The sequence below is a fragment of the Vicia villosa genome, linkage group LG3, assembly GCF_029867415.1.
Source record: "Vicia villosa cultivar HV-30 ecotype Madison, WI linkage group LG3, Vvil1.0, whole genome shotgun sequence".
In the NCBI taxonomy this organism is placed as follows: domain Eukaryota; kingdom Viridiplantae; phylum Streptophyta; class Magnoliopsida; order Fabales; family Fabaceae; genus Vicia; species Vicia villosa.
In genome coordinates, this window is record NC_081182.1 from 140,102,282 (window position 1) to 140,123,040 (window position 20,759).

Below are 20,759 nucleotides of genomic sequence, written 5' to 3' on the forward strand. Positions count from 1 at the left end.
ATGAAAGTGAAAATGAAGGTTTGGAGATTCGTGAAAATGGTGAAATTTTTGAAATTTTTGCCATTGACAATATGACAGATGCTGATTAGCGAAAACCATTGATACAGTATTTAAACAATCCAGTTGGAGTGACTGATGGGAAGGTTAAGTATAGAGCTTTGAGTTATGTCATATTGGGGAATGAACTATACAAGAAGACAACTGAAGGTGTTTTAATGAAATGTTTAAGTGAAGTTGAAGCATTTATAGCTATATCCGAAGTACATAGTGGTGCTTGTGGAGGGCACCAATCAGGCCATAAGAGGAAATGGCTTTTGTTTCGATAAGGGTTATACTGGCCATCAATGTTAAAAGATTGTATTGAATTTGCAAAAGGGTGCCAAGAATGCTAGAATTTTTCGGGTATTCAACATGTACCTGCCAGTGAATTACATGCAATAGTGAAACCTTGGCCATTTCGAGGTTGGGCTTTAGATTTGATAGGAGAAATAAAACCTGCTTCGTCTAAACATCAGAGGTATATTTTGGTTAGGATAGATTATTTTACAAAATGGATAGAGGCTATTCCGTTGGTAAGTGTTAATCAAGAAAGTGTCATTGACTTAATACAAAAATTTATAATTTTTAGGTATGGGATACCAGAAACCATAACTACCGACCAAGGATCATTTTTCACTGGTCAAAAAATGAAAGAGTTTGCAAAAGAAACAAGTTTCAAGTTGTTGACTTCAACCCCATATTATGCCCAGGCCAATGGACAAGTCGAAGCTACTAATAAAATTATTATAAATTTGATAAAGAAGCATGTGGGAAGAAAGCCAAAGAATTGGCACCAGACACTCGACCAAGTTTTATGGGCTTGTCGAACTTCCCCAAATGAGGCAACAAATACTACTCCATTTCGTCTAACTATTGGGCATGATGCAGTTTTACCTGTTAAAATTTGTTTACAATCAGCTAGGATTCAAAGACAAAATGATATAGCTGTAGACGAATATTGGAATTTAATGTTGGACGAGTTGGTTGATTTAGACGAAGAGAGGTTAACAAATTTAGATAGACTGATAAAGCAAAAAGAGAAAGTGGCGAACGCTTATAATAAGAAAGTAAAGACAAAAAGGTTTGCTTTAAGTGACTACGTTTGGAAAGTCATTTTACCTATGGATCAAAAAGATAAGTCTTTAGGAAAATGGTCACCTAATTGGGAAGGGCCATTTAAAATAGTGCAAATTTTCACAAATAACGCATATGAAATTGAGGAATTGGGTGAGGACCGTCGAATCCTGAGGATAAATGGTAAGTATTTGAAAAAATATAAACCAATACTTTAGGAGGTAACAATTGAAATTAAACAAAAAGGAAATATAATTGATAATGGCTCAATAGCCAGGTAGTACATTTTGCATGTCATAAATAAAGTCACAAATTACAAAGCTAAAAAGTTGGAAATTCACTTTTAAATCCTTCTAAGGCGTTGGACTCAAAGTCAAGCTTCTGGTTGAGTCGAGCCAAGCCTTGCTTCAAAGAGGAAATGTCTTTCTTTAGCATTAAAGCTTTTTTTCCATGACTGATACCCTTCACAGATTTTTTGTTGACAGTATCAGACGAAGGAATATCCTCAGATAGAGCCGGACGTGCTTTCTTTTCCTCAAGAGCGAGAATCTTTTTTCGAAGCTCTGCAATCTGGGCTTGGTAGTCAGAGATTTCGTCATTGATAGGCTTTTCTTTTTCAGAAATTTTTTGGATCTTATCTTGAAATTCTCTAACCCTTTTTTCAGAAGATGCACTGAAGTCCCACTCTCTATCCATTTCAAGAGCTTTGTTCTTCATTTGTAAGTCAGCATTTTTGCGTGTGACTAAGTCTCGCCAAATTTGGTTGAAGTAAGCTTCAAACCGGAAGAAGTATTGGGCTACATGATTGGGAAGTGGTGCTTTGAGTATTTGGTCCAACATTTTTCTTATTTCGCCACCAAGAGAGTCGGATTCTTCTAAAACAAGGAGAAACTCAGGTTCATGAATATGACTACGAAGGTCACAGATTAAAGAAGCTATGGACGCATCGATTTCAGCTTCTGGGATAAGAGTCTGAGTAGCAGTTTTCTGAACCAAAGAAGTATCCCTAAGCTTCTGAAGTTGCAGCAGAGCCTCTGAAGGGTTGTTCTTTTTCAGATTCATGATTTCTTCTTGATTTAGAGGATTGTGAGAGGTATTCTCTTCAGGATGATAGATTGGATGAGTTTGAAGGTTGGTTTTGAGATACGTGTCGACTGTGGCAAGGGTTGGCTGGATATCAGCATGGGTTTCAGATGGAAGAGGATTTGGTTGAATTTGTGCAGAACTCTGAAGGTTCGCCTCATGTTTAGTTTGGTTCACTGGGGAAGTGAGAGTGGCAGTTGCTGTAGGCGTAGGTCGAGGTGGAGAATTGTTGGAAGTAGTACCACTCCCAAAAGCATCTATTTTTTGTGGACTTGGAAGTGAGTTAGAAGAATCCTTGATGGTTGCTTCATTCTTTTGAGGAGAGTCATCAACAATTACCAAGGGTTTCTGTTAAAAGAGTAACTCATATATAAGACAAGCATTCGTCAAAAGAAGACCAAAACAATAATAGGATGATTATACCTCAACATGAGCCTCTGATGGTTTTTTGTCTCCTTTAGGAGGAGGTTTCTTGGTGTTCTTAATTGTCTTCTTCTTTTTTGACGGTGTTGGAGGATTGAAGAAAATCTCACTTTTGATAGGTTGTGGAGGTTGGGTCTCCTCCGAGTCATCTTTCACAATCAACTGAGAGACAGTTTTTTATTATTATTAGTCTAAGAAAGGTAAAGAAATAAGTCATTTGAGAAAAACATACCTTTCGTCTTGTGATTGGTTTTTTGGGGGGAGGGCCAGCAGTAGTCGAAGCCGCTTGACGTTTTTGGCCCTAAATTGAACAATAGTTATTGGAAGATAAAAGAGGATGAATAATGTCAGTAAGTAGCCTAAAATACCTGTTTACTGGTAGTGTCTTCGGCTTCATTGACAGGTTCGTTACCAGAGAGATCTGAAAAGAATCAATGATATATGTGAAAAAATGAGGAAAGTCAAGACGATAAATATGAGTGAAGAGAAGGAGTGTACCTCTGAAGAGTTGATCCTCCAAAATGTCATAGGCAGTGTTTAGCCTTTCATATAAGTTGGTGTCGAAAAGGGAATAATAGATGTTCCACCACATTTCAAATTCCTTTGTTGTAAAATAAGAATTTTGAAAGGTAAAGTTGGGAAGTTCCAAACTTTGCCTGCTGAGAAATTTGAGGCAGTCGATATGGTTCTCAGTTGTGAACTTTCGACCGGACCAACATATATCAGTAGATCGGCTATAAAAACTCTTTGGCAACATTTGGCTTAAGCCAAATTGTCTGGAGACTATGTTTGGTTGATAACTGGTAAACCCATAACATTTACCCGCTGCTTCAATACGGTGTAACAAAAGTGTATGAGTTAGGAATGCAGCCCAAACACCATTCAATTGATCACGCAGTGTGGGGGTGTCACTGGGGAAGATGGCTCTAAACCAAGTAGGCCCAAAGCACCTATCGGAAAAAGGAGCCATGGACGAAAGAAAGACTTTGCATTCTGCAAAAAATTTTATAAATTTGAAGAAATTGGTGCGGTTTGAATCGCATTGAGGAGTTTAAAGAGCTAGTTTCATGCCTTCGACTCTCCTATCATGAAGGACCTCGAGGATGGCTGGCGAAACAATGAAACCCGAAGCATGTTCAAACGTGGCATTTAGCCAGTGCTGAAGAAGCCAATAGGGCCCAGATAATGAAAGTTGTTTTGGGGTCTCAATGAGTCATGTAATCCTAAGAGAGGCTACTCTTAGGTTATAATAAAGATAGGCAAGCAGTAACTTACCTAAATAGATCTTTCGACCCTCATGAATTTGGATCGCCATAGGGATGTAAGCTTTAGCTATTTGAAGGGAACCTGGGCAGAAAAGATAATAAGACAACCAAAAGGTCAGGAAGGCGACATGCACTTCGTCTGACACTTCAGGGGTGCTTTTGTCATGATGAGTTTGGATGTAGCTAGTGATGGTGGCATTGGTGAAATTGAATTCCATTTGAGTTGGCAAGGTGGGGTCAAAAACTTCTCCCATAGGCGAAAGCCCTGAGATAGCAGCCACGTCAAAGAGGGTTGGGGTCATCATTCCACAAGGGAATTGAAATGTGTTAGTCGAACCTTCCTAGAAGAAGAGCGACGCTAACAACATGCAATAATTTACCTTATGAGCATGCCTGGAGATTTGAATTGCGTCGAAGATGCCTAGTTCTTCCCAGCTTTGTTGTTTTTTAGCTTGAACTTTGTCGAGCCAAGCGAGATAGTTTCTGTTGCCAGGAGGGGGCATCGAACGAAAAACCCTCATAGCAGGATCCATGAACTTCAAGTCAAGTTGTCTTTGTTTCTCAAAGGCCAATGGCATAGTCGGAGCATAAGCAGGAAAGAAACTTTGAACTGTTTTTGGGTGAGTACGAGTATCTGGGTATGGACCAGAGAATGCAAGGATTTTGCCAGATATTTGGAATGGTATAAGCATCTGGTTTTTCCAGATTGCAGTATTAACTTTGCTTGCAAGTAGAGGAGGAAGTGTTGATATTCCTTTCTCTTCTTCTTCTTGGGTAATGACAAGCGCAAGAGGGTTAGTACCAGTAGTGGAAGCAGTAGTGTCGGATGCCATTGATGAAGAAATATGTGTGGGTTTGAAGAGCTTTGGGTCTACGAAGAGTTTCAAAAAGAAGAAGGAAATAAACTAAAGAAGAAAGAGATAGCTTTTTTATAGTGAAGAGTGGTGATATGATGACGTCAGCGGAAAAACGTTTCAGAAACAAATGTCATTTCATTGGTTGTTTTTGGGAAACGTTGAAAGAAAGTGGGGGAGTGGTTAAAGAGCTCACTACCTAGGGTTTTAGGTCATAATTAGTAACCTTGGAAACTGAAACATAATGATGGCGTTTAGTATAGTTGAAATCTGAAGAAAACAAAATGCCACTTTCTCTCTGAAGTCGAAAGCAGCCCTTTTAGGGGGGAATTTGTTACCAAAGATTTCGACTTTGCCATATTTAGAAAGACTGAGGAAAGGCGAAAGGGGAGCTTAGTCGAAGAAGGTTTGACATAAACTCTAGCAACACTCTGTCGAAACAAACCCTTAGAAATTGTAAATATCAAAAGCCTAGCCTCTAAGGTTAGTCGAAGTCGAAGGGGCGGGAAAGAGAATTGGCAGTTGTTGGCAGTTTTACATGCTGAGACACGTGGAGAAGTTTTGTTGATATCTTGTGCATGGTAGTACACGTGTCATCAAGGGGTTACGCAACTGTCAGAAGCAGTTATTTTGGAAATGTCTATTTAAGCAGAAGGATAGGATCGTTTTAGGGGTTCGCAAATTGTTTTACACTTTTTGATAAACTCAATCTCTACACTGAAAATGAGAAATGAGTGCAATCTGAAAATCTATGTTTGTGTACCAATTTACTTTTAATGCAATCATTTACACCCTTTCTATTTAATATCTTTTTTAGTTTTCACCATCTTTTATTTTGCATTTGTTTCAGTTAAAGTCTTGTCATTTTTCTTTCTTTGTCTTTACTTCAATTTCATCAATTATGTTTTGTCTTTGTTACGTTCAAGTGGGTTTTTATCTCGCGTTTACTACATTCAAAGTCATTTATTGTCTATTTTCTATCACTCATTAAGTTAATATGGTCACACTTAGTTAATAATCTACAACAAATCATAAATTAGCACTTTGGTCTGCAATATTCTACTTGATTCCGCAAGAGTAACCTTTAAAAAGGAAACTAGCGATTGTTTACCATTTTTTTGGGTAAACACACTCACTTTCTTATTGGTTAAAACATGTGTGGGTCCCTCATTTTGGAAATTGATCCCACATAAAGTGGTAGGACCCACACATATTTCTACCAATAAGAAAGTGAGTGCTAGAAGAGTGTTGAAAAAAGAATGTTGCTAGCATTTCTCTAGAAATTTAGATAAAGAATTTGGTAAATTTTCAAAATCAAAACAATTAATTATTTCTCGCAAGTTATATATTAAGTTATTTAGTAGTTTTTTTATCACCATCAGTATAGTTCGGGGGTCAGTTCTGACTAAAGAATGGTTCCAACCTCTTTTCGATTGCAGTTGTAGAGATCGAACCGTGGTCCTACCTACCAAATTCAGCATCAATTAGGGGTGGAAATAGGTTGGGCCGAGTTAGGCTTTGCCAAGCCTAGGCCTGACCTGTCTAAAAAAATCGAAGCCTAAGTCTGGCCTGTCGTAGGCTTATTTTTAGGCCTGAGCCTGGCCTTTTCGAAGGCCTGGCTAGCCTATTAGCCTACATAAAAACCTATTTGTTTTGACATACTAACTAAAATAATGTTTGAATAGACTAACTAACTAAAATACCAAGAGACTAAAAATTTATTTGCATTGACTTATTTTAACTTACCTATTAGCATAAGTTCTAGGAGATTATTTGTTTAAGATAACTTATGAAAACAATCTTCATTAGGTATTTTCATCTTATTTTCACAACTTCTTTAAGATAACCAAGTTTTATTTATGTATTTTAATTCAAAGTACAAAATATAACATAATGATGATAAAAAAAAATTATTCATATTTATTTAAATAGGCTGACCTAATAGGCTTAAAAGGCTTTTTTTTGGATCTGAGGCCTAGCCTTTTTAACTAAATAGGCTTATAAAAAAGCATAGGCCTTTTCTATTTATAAAAAATGTGTTGTCTGGCCTGAGCCTTTATAGGGCAGCCTGTAGGTCCCTGCAATCGGCCTGGCCTATTTCCACCCCTAGCGTCAATCACCACTAAATCAACTAACAATTGTCTAGTTATTAGTGTGATATACATGGGATATGATCCTTAGAAAAATGAAATAACTCCAAAATTCCGGAAGAATTGGAATTATGGATTTGTTTAGAATCTCATGTTTTGTTTTATCCTAAATGCAAATTATTTGAATTTATTATGATTGATAAAATGTTTAATTAATAGTATTTTATGAAGAAAAAAAATTTAGAATAAATCTCTTTATTAAAAAATGAAAAAGGAAAAGAAAAAACAAAGGGGATGATGGGGCATGTATCTCACCTATCAAAACGAACAAAAAAAGGTAATTAATTAGACCAAAACGATGTCTAAAATAACTATCCCTAGCATATTGTAGTAAAGTAGTCTACCATGTATCATGTTCCACGAAATATTATGCGTGAATATGCATAGGTATTCTCTTCGCAAAAGATAAGAAATTTTTTTAATATAAACGAATAAATGGTTGGGGAAGAAGGTGAATAAACCTCCCATTAAAATCATAGTTGAAAAAAATTTGAATTTTTTTTATCAGAATTTAAAAAACAAAATAATTTATGCGCCGGAGACAAATTTTGGCATATAAAGAGGTTTTGCTTAATCCATTCTCCGGTGGTTTTCCATCGAAATATTTTGGTGTTTTAGTATTATTCGTGATAAATTATACGAGTTTTAGTACAATCACAGTATCCAAATAACGCTGAAAATATAAAAATCCTCTATATGGATCCCTTGATTTTTACACAGTATTCAAACTGAATTCTTGAGAAATATTTACTCTAAGTCAGTCGCCTTGAATCTTCCATCCCTAGTAATCCTACTCTGAAGTCTCAGTTCTGTAGCGATCTTTCCTTGATCCTACCAGTATCTTGTTGTCTAAAGATTGAGAAGAACTCCCACTTTGTCTGTAAACTTCCACACAACACTACCAAGATGAACTTGGAGAGAAAACCCTTATTTTCCCCAGAAATTGTCAAAACTAGCCACAACAACACAAATCTTGCGAACCTCTAAAATCTTAAACAAATCTTCAAAGAAAGTTAAATATAAAAAATGGATCACATCAACAATAAAAAAATTCCAAATATGATATTTATATCCATGTGATAATGGAAAAAATGAGGTAGAAGATGAAAGAAATCGTTTGCAAGTGTACAAGAAATATTCAACACTCTTTTAAAAATATGAGAGAACAAGTGAGTTGTGAGTTTTCAAATAAATATTGGATGTGTATGTTTTCTAAAATTGTGAAGGTTTTGAGAGAATATGGTATTTATATGTTGATGACTTATCGGTAAGTGTACCAATGGTGTTAAAGTAATAAAAATAAGATCGTATCCATAGGGACTATTATTTAACAAAACAAAAGTTGTGCAAGTTTAAAAAGTAACAAAGGGGGGTTTCAAGTTTGATTTTGAAAATTAGAAGTTGTTTTGAAAATAATGCGAAAGTGGTTATGTTTTTCTTAGAATCCCTTATTGATCCCCTGTTGATGTTTAATGCACTACATGAATGATAAAGTCCTTATATTTCTACAGCGAATTAACAAAATCACTATACTCAATCCCTTGGTGTATAGTGTTAGAACAAGAAATGTTCTGATCAATATTCTTAGTTTTGATGATAACATTATATATGAATTTTGTATAAGAGAATGCGGTACTCTAATTATTCACGTTTTCCATTTCAGGAAAAGTATAAAAGAGTATGCACAAAATCAGCGTTCAGAAGCTCTGACCCAGAAGATCTGGATGGCTTCATCAGAATATGGTCTGGGGGACATCAGAAGATGGTCCTGCAGAATTAGAACATGATCTGGAAAGCATCAGAAGATGGCAGTCAGAAGGAACGCTCTGAAGATCTGATGGTATCACGCTCCAAAGCACTTCTAAAGTCTGAAGACAGAAGTTGCATCTGCACCAAAGCTGAAGACTCTGATATTCAAATGTCTATTCTACATATTCTGAGTCCAGAAGCAAGTACAAGATGAAAAGGCTATAACGTCAAATCTCTGACTGACAAAAGGAACGTTAGAAGCTACAAAAGGCAAAGTCAGTAAAAGCAGTGAAAGCATGGCTCGAGGTAGTTGATAAAAGAGTGAAACACTAAATGCAGCAGTGTACTATTCACGCAAAGCATTAAATGCTCCCAACGGTCACTTTTCCTCAACGCCTATATATAGAAGTTCTGATTCAGAAGCAGCATAAAAAAAAGAACTCTTGCGCAAAAGAACCAAAACGCTGTCAAACTGAAATCAAACAAAAGCAAAGAAGAACTTCATCTTCAACCTCACAACTTTGTAATATCTTAGTGAGTGTTAGAACTTAAACTTAAGAGAAAAATCACTTTGTGATTATAGCTTATTTAGAAGCATTTGAATCTCTTGTAATATTGTTTTTACATTGTTTGTAAAAGGATTTCCTAGAGTGATCAAGGTGTGATCAGAATACTCTAGAAGACTTAGAGGGTATCTAAGTGGAGAACCATTGTAATCAGTTTGATTAGTGGATTAAATCCTCAGTTGAGGTAAATCACCTTGTCATGGGTGGACTGGAGTAGTTTAGTTAACAACGAACCAGGATAAAAATTATTGTATTATTTATTTTTATCTACCAATTTTGAGAAAGAACCCTTATTCAATCCCCCCATTTCTAAGTGTTTTTCACTCCTTCATATCGCTCACTAATTTCTATTAAAGGTCTCATATCCCTATTCAACCAGAGTAAGTGAAATTAGCCGATGCAACAAGACGTTAATTCCAATGCCACTACTAGAAGTCTTTTGTCCCTATTCAACCAGCGTAAGTGCAATATTTTCCCTAGTTCCAACACATAGACTAATGGTTAATAATCCATATGTGCTAGTAACCAGATTAACAGAGTATCTCAAACAAAAATCATTAAGCATAGTTAAATAGAACTATAAATTCAAATATTCATGCATTGACAAATTAACATATGTCCCAACAGGTTCAAAATAAGTTCATCAAACATATGTCCTAGAAAAAGGGTCCATTGCGCGCGTCAAAGATTGCATTGCGTGCGTGATGTAGCTTTTATAGCTTTATCACACACGCAACATTGCACGATGGCTAGTGTGATTATTCCAGTAACTTTGCTCATTCTAGCTCTTTTTTCATCCAATTTTCTCTAAGTCCCAATTTCTTCATACTTGATATTTTTGCATTATTCTTTGGCCTTTATTACTCAAATTTTCTCCTCTTCGATTAATTTTTCTCTGATTCTTTGACGAAATATATTTAATGACATAGTGTTATCATATGTGTTGGAGATCAAGCACAAAAATGAAAGAAAAATAGTGTATCATTCGAGTTTGTCGCTACATAAAAAATGCCCGAACATCTAAACGCTTGAAATGGACACATAGAAGTTTTTATTTGAAATGAAACATCAATAAAACCCTTAAAGGACAAAACATAGTCATTGCAACAAGTTTAGGATTCGGGAGTCGGTTATACGAGGGGAATGTATTAGGCACTTCACAAATCTATTGTATTCAACGGGAACCTCCTAATAGCTAAGGTTAAGGTGTTTTTTTAAGGAACATTTGCAATTGTCTTGAATTTTAAATTTATTTATTTTCAAAAGGGTAAAAAGGGAAAATTTTATTTTTATTACTGTGCTCGTCAGAGTTTCAAAACCCTGTGCCTACGTATTCCCAGGTGCAATGGGAAATTCAGAGCATCGTAGTTTAATAAAAAAAGGCTTGCGTGTTGGTTGCTTTTAGAGAATAGTGTTACATCGCATTTTAGCAGTTAACCGTCTGCCTATTGTTGGCTAAGATTTTCAACTTCATGAAAAATCAAGCCAAAAGACAGAATCTGAAAAGAATGGTTGTCGCAAGCAAAGTTATAGAGTCAAACCCCAGCCAGTCGACTAAGAAGTAAATAGATGAAAAGGCTTATTGGGATTGGGAAACAAAAAAGCCCAAAACATGAAGTTAAAGCCCATGAATTTGAAAGAAACGGTTAAAAGAAGGTTTTGGATGGAAAGATCGGATAAAGAACGTGGAGTTGTTGGTTGAATGTTACATAAGGGAACGTGGGATTGATAACCTCCATGGAGCAGTTAGATTTAGGCATTATAAATAAAGCATTTTGTACATAGTTTTAGGGGTTCATAATTTACCAACGCCTACACGCTACACACTCAGAGTACCCAAGCTAAAGAGCGAAATGAGTCAAGCAAGGGCTATGTATGTGTGAACCATCTACTTTTTTGCAAACTTTAAATGTTATGTCATTTACTTTAAGTCATTTTCGTGCTATTTCTTTATTTTTTGTTAGTTTGATTTTCCAAAAGCACTTTCTCGTAAAACTTCCACTTTAACGATTAGGCGTGTCGAGCGCCTCCCTTTACCTTTGTCGGTTTGATTTTCACCAAGGGCCTTGGTGAAGACATATCTATTAATTATTGAACATGTTGATGCTATCGTAGAATCGAAGGATCTTTCCATCAAAAAACCCTTGAAACCCAGAAAACACTGTTATGATATTCTATGGTCGATCTCGCAAGTAACCTTTAATAAGAGACTAGCGAAGTTTACCAAATCCAAGGTTAAACACCTATATGTATGCACAATGGAGGCTTAGGCATTGTTTGTATTCGCGTTAAATGAATCAGACTATTCTTTTATGAAAAGTGGTTTGAATTGCATGGGGGCAAAATGATTTGATAGGTGAAGGTTAATTTTAAGGTATTTTGAGTTTGAACAACCAAACGATATGGCATGCGTCAATCATTCGATTACTCGAGAAAAGTGTGGATGTACATCCACCCCGTCCAATTATTTGCCAAAATGTTACCGCTTCGCCTCCCCGATGACCAGCGAGTGCACCGCTCCCCATGCAGGAACTCTCCGCTCGTCTGGGTACGCTCCTCCCTACGAAGTATCCATCTGAGGAACACCCCAGCTTGCGTTGACCAGATCCTTACAAGACGAACATAAAAGTCACAGCTTCCTGTCCGGAAGCTACGACTTTGGGGGCTCTTGTTTTGGACTGGACCGGCGCATGGCCCAAACACTGCGAGAGGCCCACTTCAGCATAATCCAAGAGAAAGGCCCAATCTATCTCCTCGTTACCAAGACGTCCACCTGCCCGTGAACCGGGCTCTCACCATCCTGGGTTTGACGCTGCTAGTCCACGAGCTCCTCGAGCAGGACTACAGATCGAACGGATCAACAGGTAGATAGTTAACCAGGCGCTCCCTGCGAGCACCTCCGCTTATCCCTTCTATCCGAGGACCTTCCTCCTCATAGGATTCCTTCACTTCCAACCCTCTAAATTAAGCGGAGTCCACGCACTCCCTAAAAGACCGTGTCTCCCCTTAAACTTCAGAGTGGTTGACCCAGGAGGGAGATCACATGTTGGTCTCCAATACACACGTAGGACCCTGGCAGTCTCCATTTTGACCCAGCGCTGGGGGCTATAAATACCCTTTTTCATTGCAGTGTCAGGTAACTACATTCATTTTCACTCTTACCTTGTACTTGCACTCTGATTGCTCTCTCTTCTCACTTTGGCATCGGAGTATCTTGCAGGTACCACCCCCCCCCCCCAGTTCACAAAAATTCAGCATGTTGTTGATCATGTGATCCTCCTGATCAGGTATGATCAAATAAAGTGTGTAATTTTCAATGTTGTTGAAAAACCATGAAAATGAGAGGGTTAAAAGGTTCAATGTTGTTGAAAAACCATGAAAATGAGAGGGTTAATAGGTTCAATGTGTAGAAAGACATGGAAACAATTAAAATGAGAGGATTCAAGATGTCACTCCTAAAAGTATATCTAACATCCTCATTGATAGGTGTTTACTGTTGTGTCTTTAAAAAAATTTGAAATAACAAGAATTCAAAGTTTCTATTTCAATAAATCGCAATGAGCATTTTCTACAACCATTAATTCGTAAGAAAAATCAGAAGACAGTGATTGTTGCTAATCTATGTAATGACTGCTACTAATGATCCATTGATGTAAGAAAAGGCAAGTTAGGCATCAAAAAATGAATATAAATAATTATACATGGCATGATCACTTCTCATAAAAATTAAGTCTGCCTAAAATTTTTTGTATTTTGCTTCTCTACAAATAAATGTAAATGTAAGCTATGCACTATACAGCAACACTACAATCGCCTTTCTGGGAAATATCACCATGAGGTTCAATTGAAGAATGTTGAGACACTTCTATTGCTGCCATAGCAGATGATGGTAGTTCACTTTCATCATTAACATGTGAAAGTTGAGAATTGACAAAATCTTCTGTTGGATTGAATTCTTGAGGATCGACTTCATCGGGATCAACAAAATGATTGTGATTGACTTCACCTGCATCATCTGAAAGCGTTGCGTTGTTGATCTCGTGACTTACATCACAAAACTGTGAATCATCAATCACAATTTGATCACACGGTCGTAGATCTTGATCAATCTCATTCCCTGCATGCAGCTCCTCAATATTTTGCTCAGAATTCATATGGCTAAACTCTTCTTTTATTTCCTCGTCAGCTTCTTGCTTTAGATCATCATGGTTAAAATCGTCGTTTTCATCATCATCATAGCCTAGCTCAGATTGATCAACCCCAAGATGTGTGTCGCAGAGGTGCATATTCTCTGCATCTGCGTGAAGCATATGGACAGAACTTACTGCATTTTCCACAGTACATAATTGTGCATGATGCTCCATCTCTCTATCCATGTGACTTAGATGCAACTGGCCAACCTCAATAGTGGTGCCATAGAATTGAGTTTGTTCGTCCTCACTAACAACGTTATATTGAATCACACCATCCTTCCGCAATCGTTTACCCGCCCCACCTTTTCTTCTGACCCTCTCCTTTCCCCTTATTCTTTTTCCATGTTCAGTTTGAGGTGTGGCTGTTACTATTGTTGGACCACTGATTTGGTCTCTCAAACATTCATGTGCAATATATCTTATCCGAGAGATTGATTCTATTTGTTGCGGATCTAACCCTTTGGTTGAAAAAGTATCGGCTATGTGTGCAATATCCCTCAGACCAGCATTCTGCAAGGATTTGTTTATTTTCTATAAAAAGCATTTCAAACTTAATCTACAAGTACTACAGGATACATAAAACTTAACTCGTGAAACATATCCTTACCGTTCTCTGAAACTCGGATGACAGCGAAATTGGCCTCCCTATGAACTTGCGGGTAATCCTCATATACCAATCCATGTACTCGCTTTCATCAACACCCTCGTCCCCGTCGACAATGTGCAGCTGACGGTCCATCCACTCAGTAAGCTCTGATTCCATTTTTCCGGACAAATCAACCCCACCGTCAACGCCTCTACTTTTCCTCTCCCACCGCTCCACATCATCCGGAATTGATTGAAGCATGCCATATTGCCTTAAGCACCGATTTGGAAGATGTCTTTCGGCCTTGTCAAAGCATATTAGCATTGTCTTTGACCTCCCAAGAATTAAAGTGCTTTTGATATGATCTGGAATTACCATACTGTCCATGTTTCTGTAGGGGAGCCATTCGACCTGTAGATCTATACTAGTAAAACCGGATTCTATATCTTAAAAAAAAATATATAGAATATCATCACGCCTACATTAAACATGAGAGAGAAAATAAGACTTACATCACATGGTTTTAGGGAATCCAAAGCTTTCCGATAAAATACCACATCGCGATTTGCAGTTGGGCCACTTTGTTTTCCTTTCCATCTAAGCACAAAGGGAAATCGATCATGCATCATGTCGAGACTGAGCTTTGGTCGTCCAACATTTAGGTGAAAGTAACTCCAACACTGCAAATGCATAATAATCAGTTAAATCCTATGAAGCAATAACACATACGCAAACACTGATCATACAGTGACATGCTGACACGAATATTAAATTGAAAAAATATCAAACACATGTATTGGAGTCGTGTCCATGACACCTGACACATGTTACACATAACAAGCCTTCAATCTATCAAAGAAGAAAAACTACAGTTCAAAAGAAGATGATAAATAAGAGGATCGCAACCTGCAGTAGTGTTAAACAGCCACTGATGGTGCTTTGAGTTCTTAGCGAGGCATTTCCCAGAGCTCTATACAAGAATGACAAAGCCGCCGAGCCCCATGCATATTGTCCACATCTAACAAAATTCTCAAACAGCGGCAAATACATTACAGGGACCTTATTCCCTGTAGTTGTGGAGAATATGGTGCTACCTACAAGATAAAGAAGATAAGCACGAGTATGTTGCTCGATCACTTCAATTGGAGCATCATCAGGACATCGAGAAAAGAACTCTTTCAACCAACTTAGCTTCACCATCCCGCCACTTGTGTAACCCGATTCAGGTGATCGGCCAAGATACTTTTCACAAACGGAACTGCATGAGGTATATGTCAGGCCTATTACAGGTTCCCCATCAATTGCCAGCCCAAGCAAGAGCGCAACGTCTTTAAGGGTTACTGTCATTTCACCAACATTCAAGTGAAAAGTGTTTGTTTCTCTTCTCCATCTTTCAACTAGAGCAGAGATTAGTGGATTGTCTAGACTAATTGCTGGAATTGACCTTAAGTACCCAAATCCAGCCTTCTCTACCAATTCAATCTGTTTTGGTGTAAGTGTCCACTGATCAAGTTTTGAAGTGTGTTCGTGACATCTGAGGGCACCGCGCTCCTGCTAATGTAATGTTTTAACGAGAGAAAAAGTATACAAAGAGTCAATATATGAAAAGAATTTTCAGAAAAGAAAATGAAATATATATTGAAGCGGAAAGTAGTGGCAGTTAGCAAAATGTACCTGCCCTTCCCAAACTGCTGTTGATACATGCTTGTCTTGATCATATAGAACTGAACCATCAATTGGACCTGGATTTGTTGTGTAAGGATCCGCCACTCCCACTTCCATTACTGGCAACTAAAATAAGAAAAAAGTTAAATGATAAACGGAAGCTTGAATTTTTTTCTGATTTTGTTTTGTAAAAGTAACTTCTCAAAAAGGACAAGGGTAATGCAAACTCTTAAAAGAACAATAGACTAGAGAAGGTAAGAAAAATTGCCAAAACATCAAAAGGAAAAATGCCTACAGATTCTAAGCACGGTTGTCAAATAGGAGCCACAGCAGCGCTAAAGCGCCATGGAATTTGATCAGAAAAATTTAAGACGAATTTTCTTTACCAGAAAATTGAATGATTTATACTGCAGATTTTAGGGATTGATCCTTCTTGTAATAATCGAAAGGAAGTAATTGACAATCTTCAACTTTGACTGCCATCTACTCATGCTTCATTGAATTATGAAAGTCTCTTTTCCTTTAAGTAAACAGTAATCTGAGGGAAAATTGACACTGTAGAAAATATGAGGAAACACAATATTAATGCAATTCGCTGATAAATAATAAACATGAAATGAAAGAGATATCATAAAATTTTATAGTATTTGATTGAACATGCATGTTGGTATTGATATTGAATAAGATTTAGCATCCAAACTAAGAGAATCTTATAGGGAAGAAGTAGAAGATGGTAAACAAGAAGCAACAGGTGGTTGTAGACTTCTGGACAGACATATGAATATGTACGAATTGCATCTAATAACTGTTAAGTTAACGTCTTAATAACTGGAAAGTAAGCAGAGCCCAGAATGTCACATTTAACCAATACAGACAACCTCTCTGCTGCATCTTCAACTAACAGCAAGAGACTGCTACATGATATGTATGTTCCTACACCAGGCTGTTGACTACTTTGCAGGTAAGTCGAAGAAATTATATGGAATGATAGAGCATACTTCAAAAAAGGATTTTTCCTTTTAGATTTAGAAGACAACGGTATTTAATGCAATAACATGAAGTTTCGTATTTCTTCCTCTTCCCCTACACCTCACACTTGCTTTTACCAGTAACCCTTTTTATCGCCTTTTATTGGTTACAGGGAAATTTCATTCGGTTCCCTTATAAAACTAAATCCATCAAAAACATCTGAACTTTTTACACCAGGAGTGACACAAGTTCAACGCGTTTGTTTAACTTACGCTTAAACCACAGAAGGCACCATTCATTACCAGGGAGAGGAACAAAAGCACAGCTATCAGATAACAAAATATAGCAGGCAATTGCAAAACCACTATAACAGGATATAGCATACCAGGATTACCACTATTCTTAATGAAATATCAATCAACAATAAAAAAATCAAAGGTCTGACTCTTGACCAATTATTTATAGAATTAGAATAAAGTAAAGGATTTCCAAAAGTAGTTTGTCAGAAACCTGTATCTTACAACTCAATCCATCAATGAATTACATCATGAATGGTTTTTATTATTTTCTATTGCTAACAAATCATGAGAACCAATCTATATAAAGTTTAAGAAGAACCTTCTTTACCAGGAAAATTGAAAATCTTATACTGCAGCTCTTAGGGTGGTTCCTTCCTGTAATCCAAACGAAGCAATTGACAATTCTCAATTTTGGCTACCGTCTACTCAAGCTCACTGAGTTACAACATTCTGTTTTCCTTGTGTGAATCTGAGGGGAAAACCAAGATGACAGCTGTTCTGAATACATATTCAATAGTTAATACTATAAATTCATGAAATGTTATTAAATAAAACAAAGTTACTAAAACAAAACATACAAATAAATACCAAAAAATGCAACAACAACAACAACAAAACATAAATACCCAAAAAAGCCAAAAACAAACAAGTTTAAGCACCTAAAGGCTTAAAGTAACTAAATATTAAATCAACATCCATTCACCTATATAAGAATAGAATACCTAAAACATTCTGATACAATAAAAATTTCTGAAGCATTTAGCAAGCACTACAACCGTAATTTTGGCCGCTAAAGCAAGCAGCACAATAGGTGTACTAACAACCGCTCTGCTACAGACTTCAAATAACAGTGAGTGGCTATTATGTGATATGTCACCATACCAGGCTCGTGACTACTTAGCTGGTAAGTTCAGGAGAGTAACATAGAATGATAGAACATTACTTCAAAAAAAAATTCCTTTTAAAATCATAAAACTAACATATCAACCAATAAATCAGTTCCATTTTATAAATTGTCAAACAAACAATATGAGTTTGTTATTGCCTGAAAACCTCTGGATGTTAAGCTTTCTCTCTCTTCGTTTATGTTGGATAAAACAGAGGCATTATTGATACTAACAATGATAATAATTCTTATTTATATCATGTGACAAATAGAGCTATATATCTTAGGAATTAATGCAATATCTTGTAGTTGAGTCTCGCTTTCTCTTCGCTTACACCTCGCAATTGCTTTGACCAGATACCCTCTTTGTCAGCTTTTATTGGTTAGAGTGCAATTGGTTCAAACATGTAGCTTCTGAAATAAAGTTCACCCCCCACACTGTTCCTTCGTAAAACAATCCGTGACAAACATCTAAACTTTCTATACTAAGAATTGAACAGGTTCAATGCATTTTACTTCTATTTACCATAGAAGGCATCATTCTTTCACAGGGAGAGGAACACAAGCACGGCAGTCAATCTCAAATAACACGACACAGCGACCAATCTCAAAAACACTAGTAGGAAAGCACATGCAGGATGACTGATAGTTTCAACTTTTAATACTCCAAACTCGTGAAATAATTATCAATAACAATTAAAAAACATAGGTCTTAAGCAAAACACAAAAGTAAATTCTAAAATAAGCCAAGAAAACAAACAAGTGTAAGCATCCAAGTCAATTAAAATCAAGGTTATCAATAGCTCGCTATTGCAGTGTAGCATGGTGGCACAACCCCTCACGCTACGCTATGGCCTGCAAAGCGCCATCAACTTAAAAAGAAAATCTTACACCCTTACATTGCCTATCAAATGCAAGTCCAGAACTCCAACATAAAGACCTACCTATCTCATTTCAATCTAAACCTTAACTTCTACAAAAACAGCCAAACACACTCAAGAAAGAGTGTACACTACCTCAGGGCTTAAACTGAACAACTCTACATAACAGCCCTTTCAATTTCATGAAACTAACTCTCATAAACTAGAATAGCATCCCCAACCCGAAAACACATAGCACATATGGTAGCATGCAAGAAACACCAACGGCATTAAAAAAAGATGCAATATTTAATCAAATTAAACAAAAGGGTTTTCAAATGGGCATCAAATTGTAGAAGAGAGGAGTGGGGAGAGAGAGGGAGGAGTAATAGAAAATGGTGAGAAGAGATCTCTGCATGGCTTAGTTTGTGATTTTGAGTTAATTGAAAAAAAAATAAAAACAGAAAGAAAATTTATGAGAGAGAAGAGAGAGAGAAGCTTACTGTGAAAGGATGAGAAGACGATACGACTTCCACCGTCGTCGCTTTGCTTAGCACAACAGGTTTGTTTGAGGAGGGCAAAACAACGCTAAAGGGTATCTCGCGAACTCAATTGAGCTTTTTGGGTTTAGAAGATCGAACAATCTTTTTTGGGTTTAGTATAATGGCCCGGCAACCTTGAAAGCCCATAACTTATTTTTACTATTGGAAACGATGTTTCCACTTTTATGGATGCTCCCACATCGCCGTGAAAAGTCTACAATGTCCTTATCGTCCGGACCAATTTATTTTTATCGTTTCTCAGATCAAATTGAGGAGACTCTTCTCTCACGTTAAAATTTAATCCAAAGATGTATATCCATATGTGAAAAAATGTGTGAGAAGATGCATCTCCGTAAACATCATTTATTCAAAAAAACGAGTCGGTGGTCCGGAGATGCATCTCTGAATACTTTTCTTTCATAACTCGCGCCTAATCCCTTTCTTCTTCCTCCTTCATTTTCTAAAAAGCTCTCAAAAAAATAACTTTTCGTATATCTCTCTCTCTCTCAATTGCATTGAAGCACCAATGGAGCTATTTCTCCTCCTTTCCATCATCTCATAATATCGAAACATCTCCTTCTCATCAATCAATTCTATTTTGGTAAGTTTTTCATATTTTATTTTCTTTTTGTGTTTTGGTTTTTAAGTTAGTTTTTTATGATACATTAGATGTTTTAGGCACTTTAGGTAGTAGTATAAACGAATTTGATAGGTTAGAATAACTTGCAATAAGTTTTTTGGAACTCTTAGGGCAGAAAATGAGTTGATGTCACGGGAGACCATCGAAGGTTTGTTCGGGGAGGCATCTTCACTGAATGCATATGAATGAATGCACACATATAACATAAAAACATCATTGATCCGATGCACCGCATCTTCTCACCATAACTCACCATTTTCATCACCGACAAAGTATGTACATGCTTGCACAATCATTCAATTAGTTACACATTCATCATAATAACCATAACAATAACCACCATTCATTTGTCATCACACCGAAACATTATCATATTCACACAATCACACATATACACAATATTTCATTTTGCAAAGCAATTAAATCAATTTTAAAAATAAGTCGGGCCACTGCCCATCCCACCAATTCATCATATACAATATTTAATTTGCTTTACAACGTCCAAAATGGCACTAAGAAAGGATACACGGATCAAAAGATACGCTATCTCAAAGTTTAGAAAAATTTCTCCACAACAGGGTCCGCTCAGCGGACCACCAGCGACGTGAGGCAGAAGCAAACTACATTGGGTCCTCCGCTTAGCGGACCTACCTCCGCTTAGCGGACTTGTGATTTTGCAGAATTTTCATCTCTGCAACAGACCTGCGATCTCACCCATTTTCCACCCAAAATGCATTCCAAACATCACATAAAGGTATAAAAACATCGCAGACATTATCACACATCATCAAACATCATTAAAACACATTTTTCCAATCATAATTTCATGCAATATCATCAATTTCCCTAAACTATTTCATTCTCAAACCTAACAATCTCAATCCCACTACATCCAATTGAATCAAATAATATCCTA

At 36.9% G+C, this 20,759-nt stretch overlaps 2 protein-coding genes across 9 annotated transcripts; one reads left to right on the plus strand and one right to left on the minus strand.

Annotated features, from left to right (window-relative positions):
- Positions 1 to 550: 550 nt before the first annotated feature.
- LOC131659061 (uncharacterized) lies at positions 551 to 1,331 on the plus strand. Its single transcript, XM_058928301.1, has 2 exons — positions 551 to 572; positions 928 to 1,331. The coding sequence occupies exons 1-2, from the start codon at positions 551 to 553 to the stop codon at positions 1,329 to 1,331; spliced, it is 426 nt and encodes a 141-aa protein (XP_058784284.1).
- An 11,525-nt stretch (positions 1,332 to 12,856) lies between these two features.
- LOC131662461 (protein MAIN-LIKE 2) lies at positions 12,857 to 19,320 on the minus strand. Of its 8 annotated transcripts, none has more exons than XM_058932236.1 (8): positions 19,165 to 19,320; positions 17,244 to 17,408; positions 16,034 to 16,202; positions 15,657 to 15,773; positions 14,889 to 15,536; positions 14,495 to 14,662; positions 14,004 to 14,393; positions 12,857 to 13,927 (listed from the first exon to the last, which is right to left on the minus strand). In XM_058932236.1, exons 4-8 carry the CDS (start codon positions 15,762 to 15,764, stop codon positions 12,995 to 12,997), a joined length of 2,247 nt encoding a protein of 748 aa, XP_058788219.1. In that variant the 5' UTR covers positions 15,765 to 15,773; positions 16,034 to 16,202; positions 17,244 to 17,408; positions 19,165 to 19,320; the 3' UTR covers positions 12,857 to 12,994. The 8 variants fall into 8 exon arrangements, with proteins under 8 accessions (XP_058788219.1, XP_058788223.1, XP_058788221.1 ...); XM_058932240.1 differs by having other exon boundaries at positions 14,889 to 15,533; positions 15,657 to 15,766; positions 17,244 to 17,413; positions 19,165 to 19,317; XM_058932238.1 differs by having other exon boundaries at positions 15,657 to 15,766; positions 17,244 to 17,413; positions 19,165 to 19,317.
- Positions 19,321 to 20,759: the final 1,439 nt, after the last annotated feature.

Coding starts and splice junctions, on each gene's coding strand:
- LOC131659061 (XM_058928301.1), top strand. CDS start 551: ATGGATAGAGGCTATTCCGTTG. Junction 573..927: donor GGATAGAGGCTATTCCGTTG/GTAAGTGTTAAT, acceptor GGCATGATGCAG/TTTTACCTGTTAAAATTTGT.
- LOC131662461 (XM_058932236.1), bottom strand. CDS start 15,764: ATGGAAGTGGGAGTGGCGGATCCTTACACAACAAATCCAGGTCCAATT. Junction 14,394..14,494: donor ATTCCCTAAAACCATGTGAT/GTAAGTCTTATT, acceptor ATAGATCTACAG/GTCGAATGGCTCCCCTACAG. Junction 13,928..14,003: donor CATCCGAGTTTCAGAGAACG/GTAAGGATATGT, acceptor TGCTTTTTATAG/AAAATAAACAAATCCTTGCA.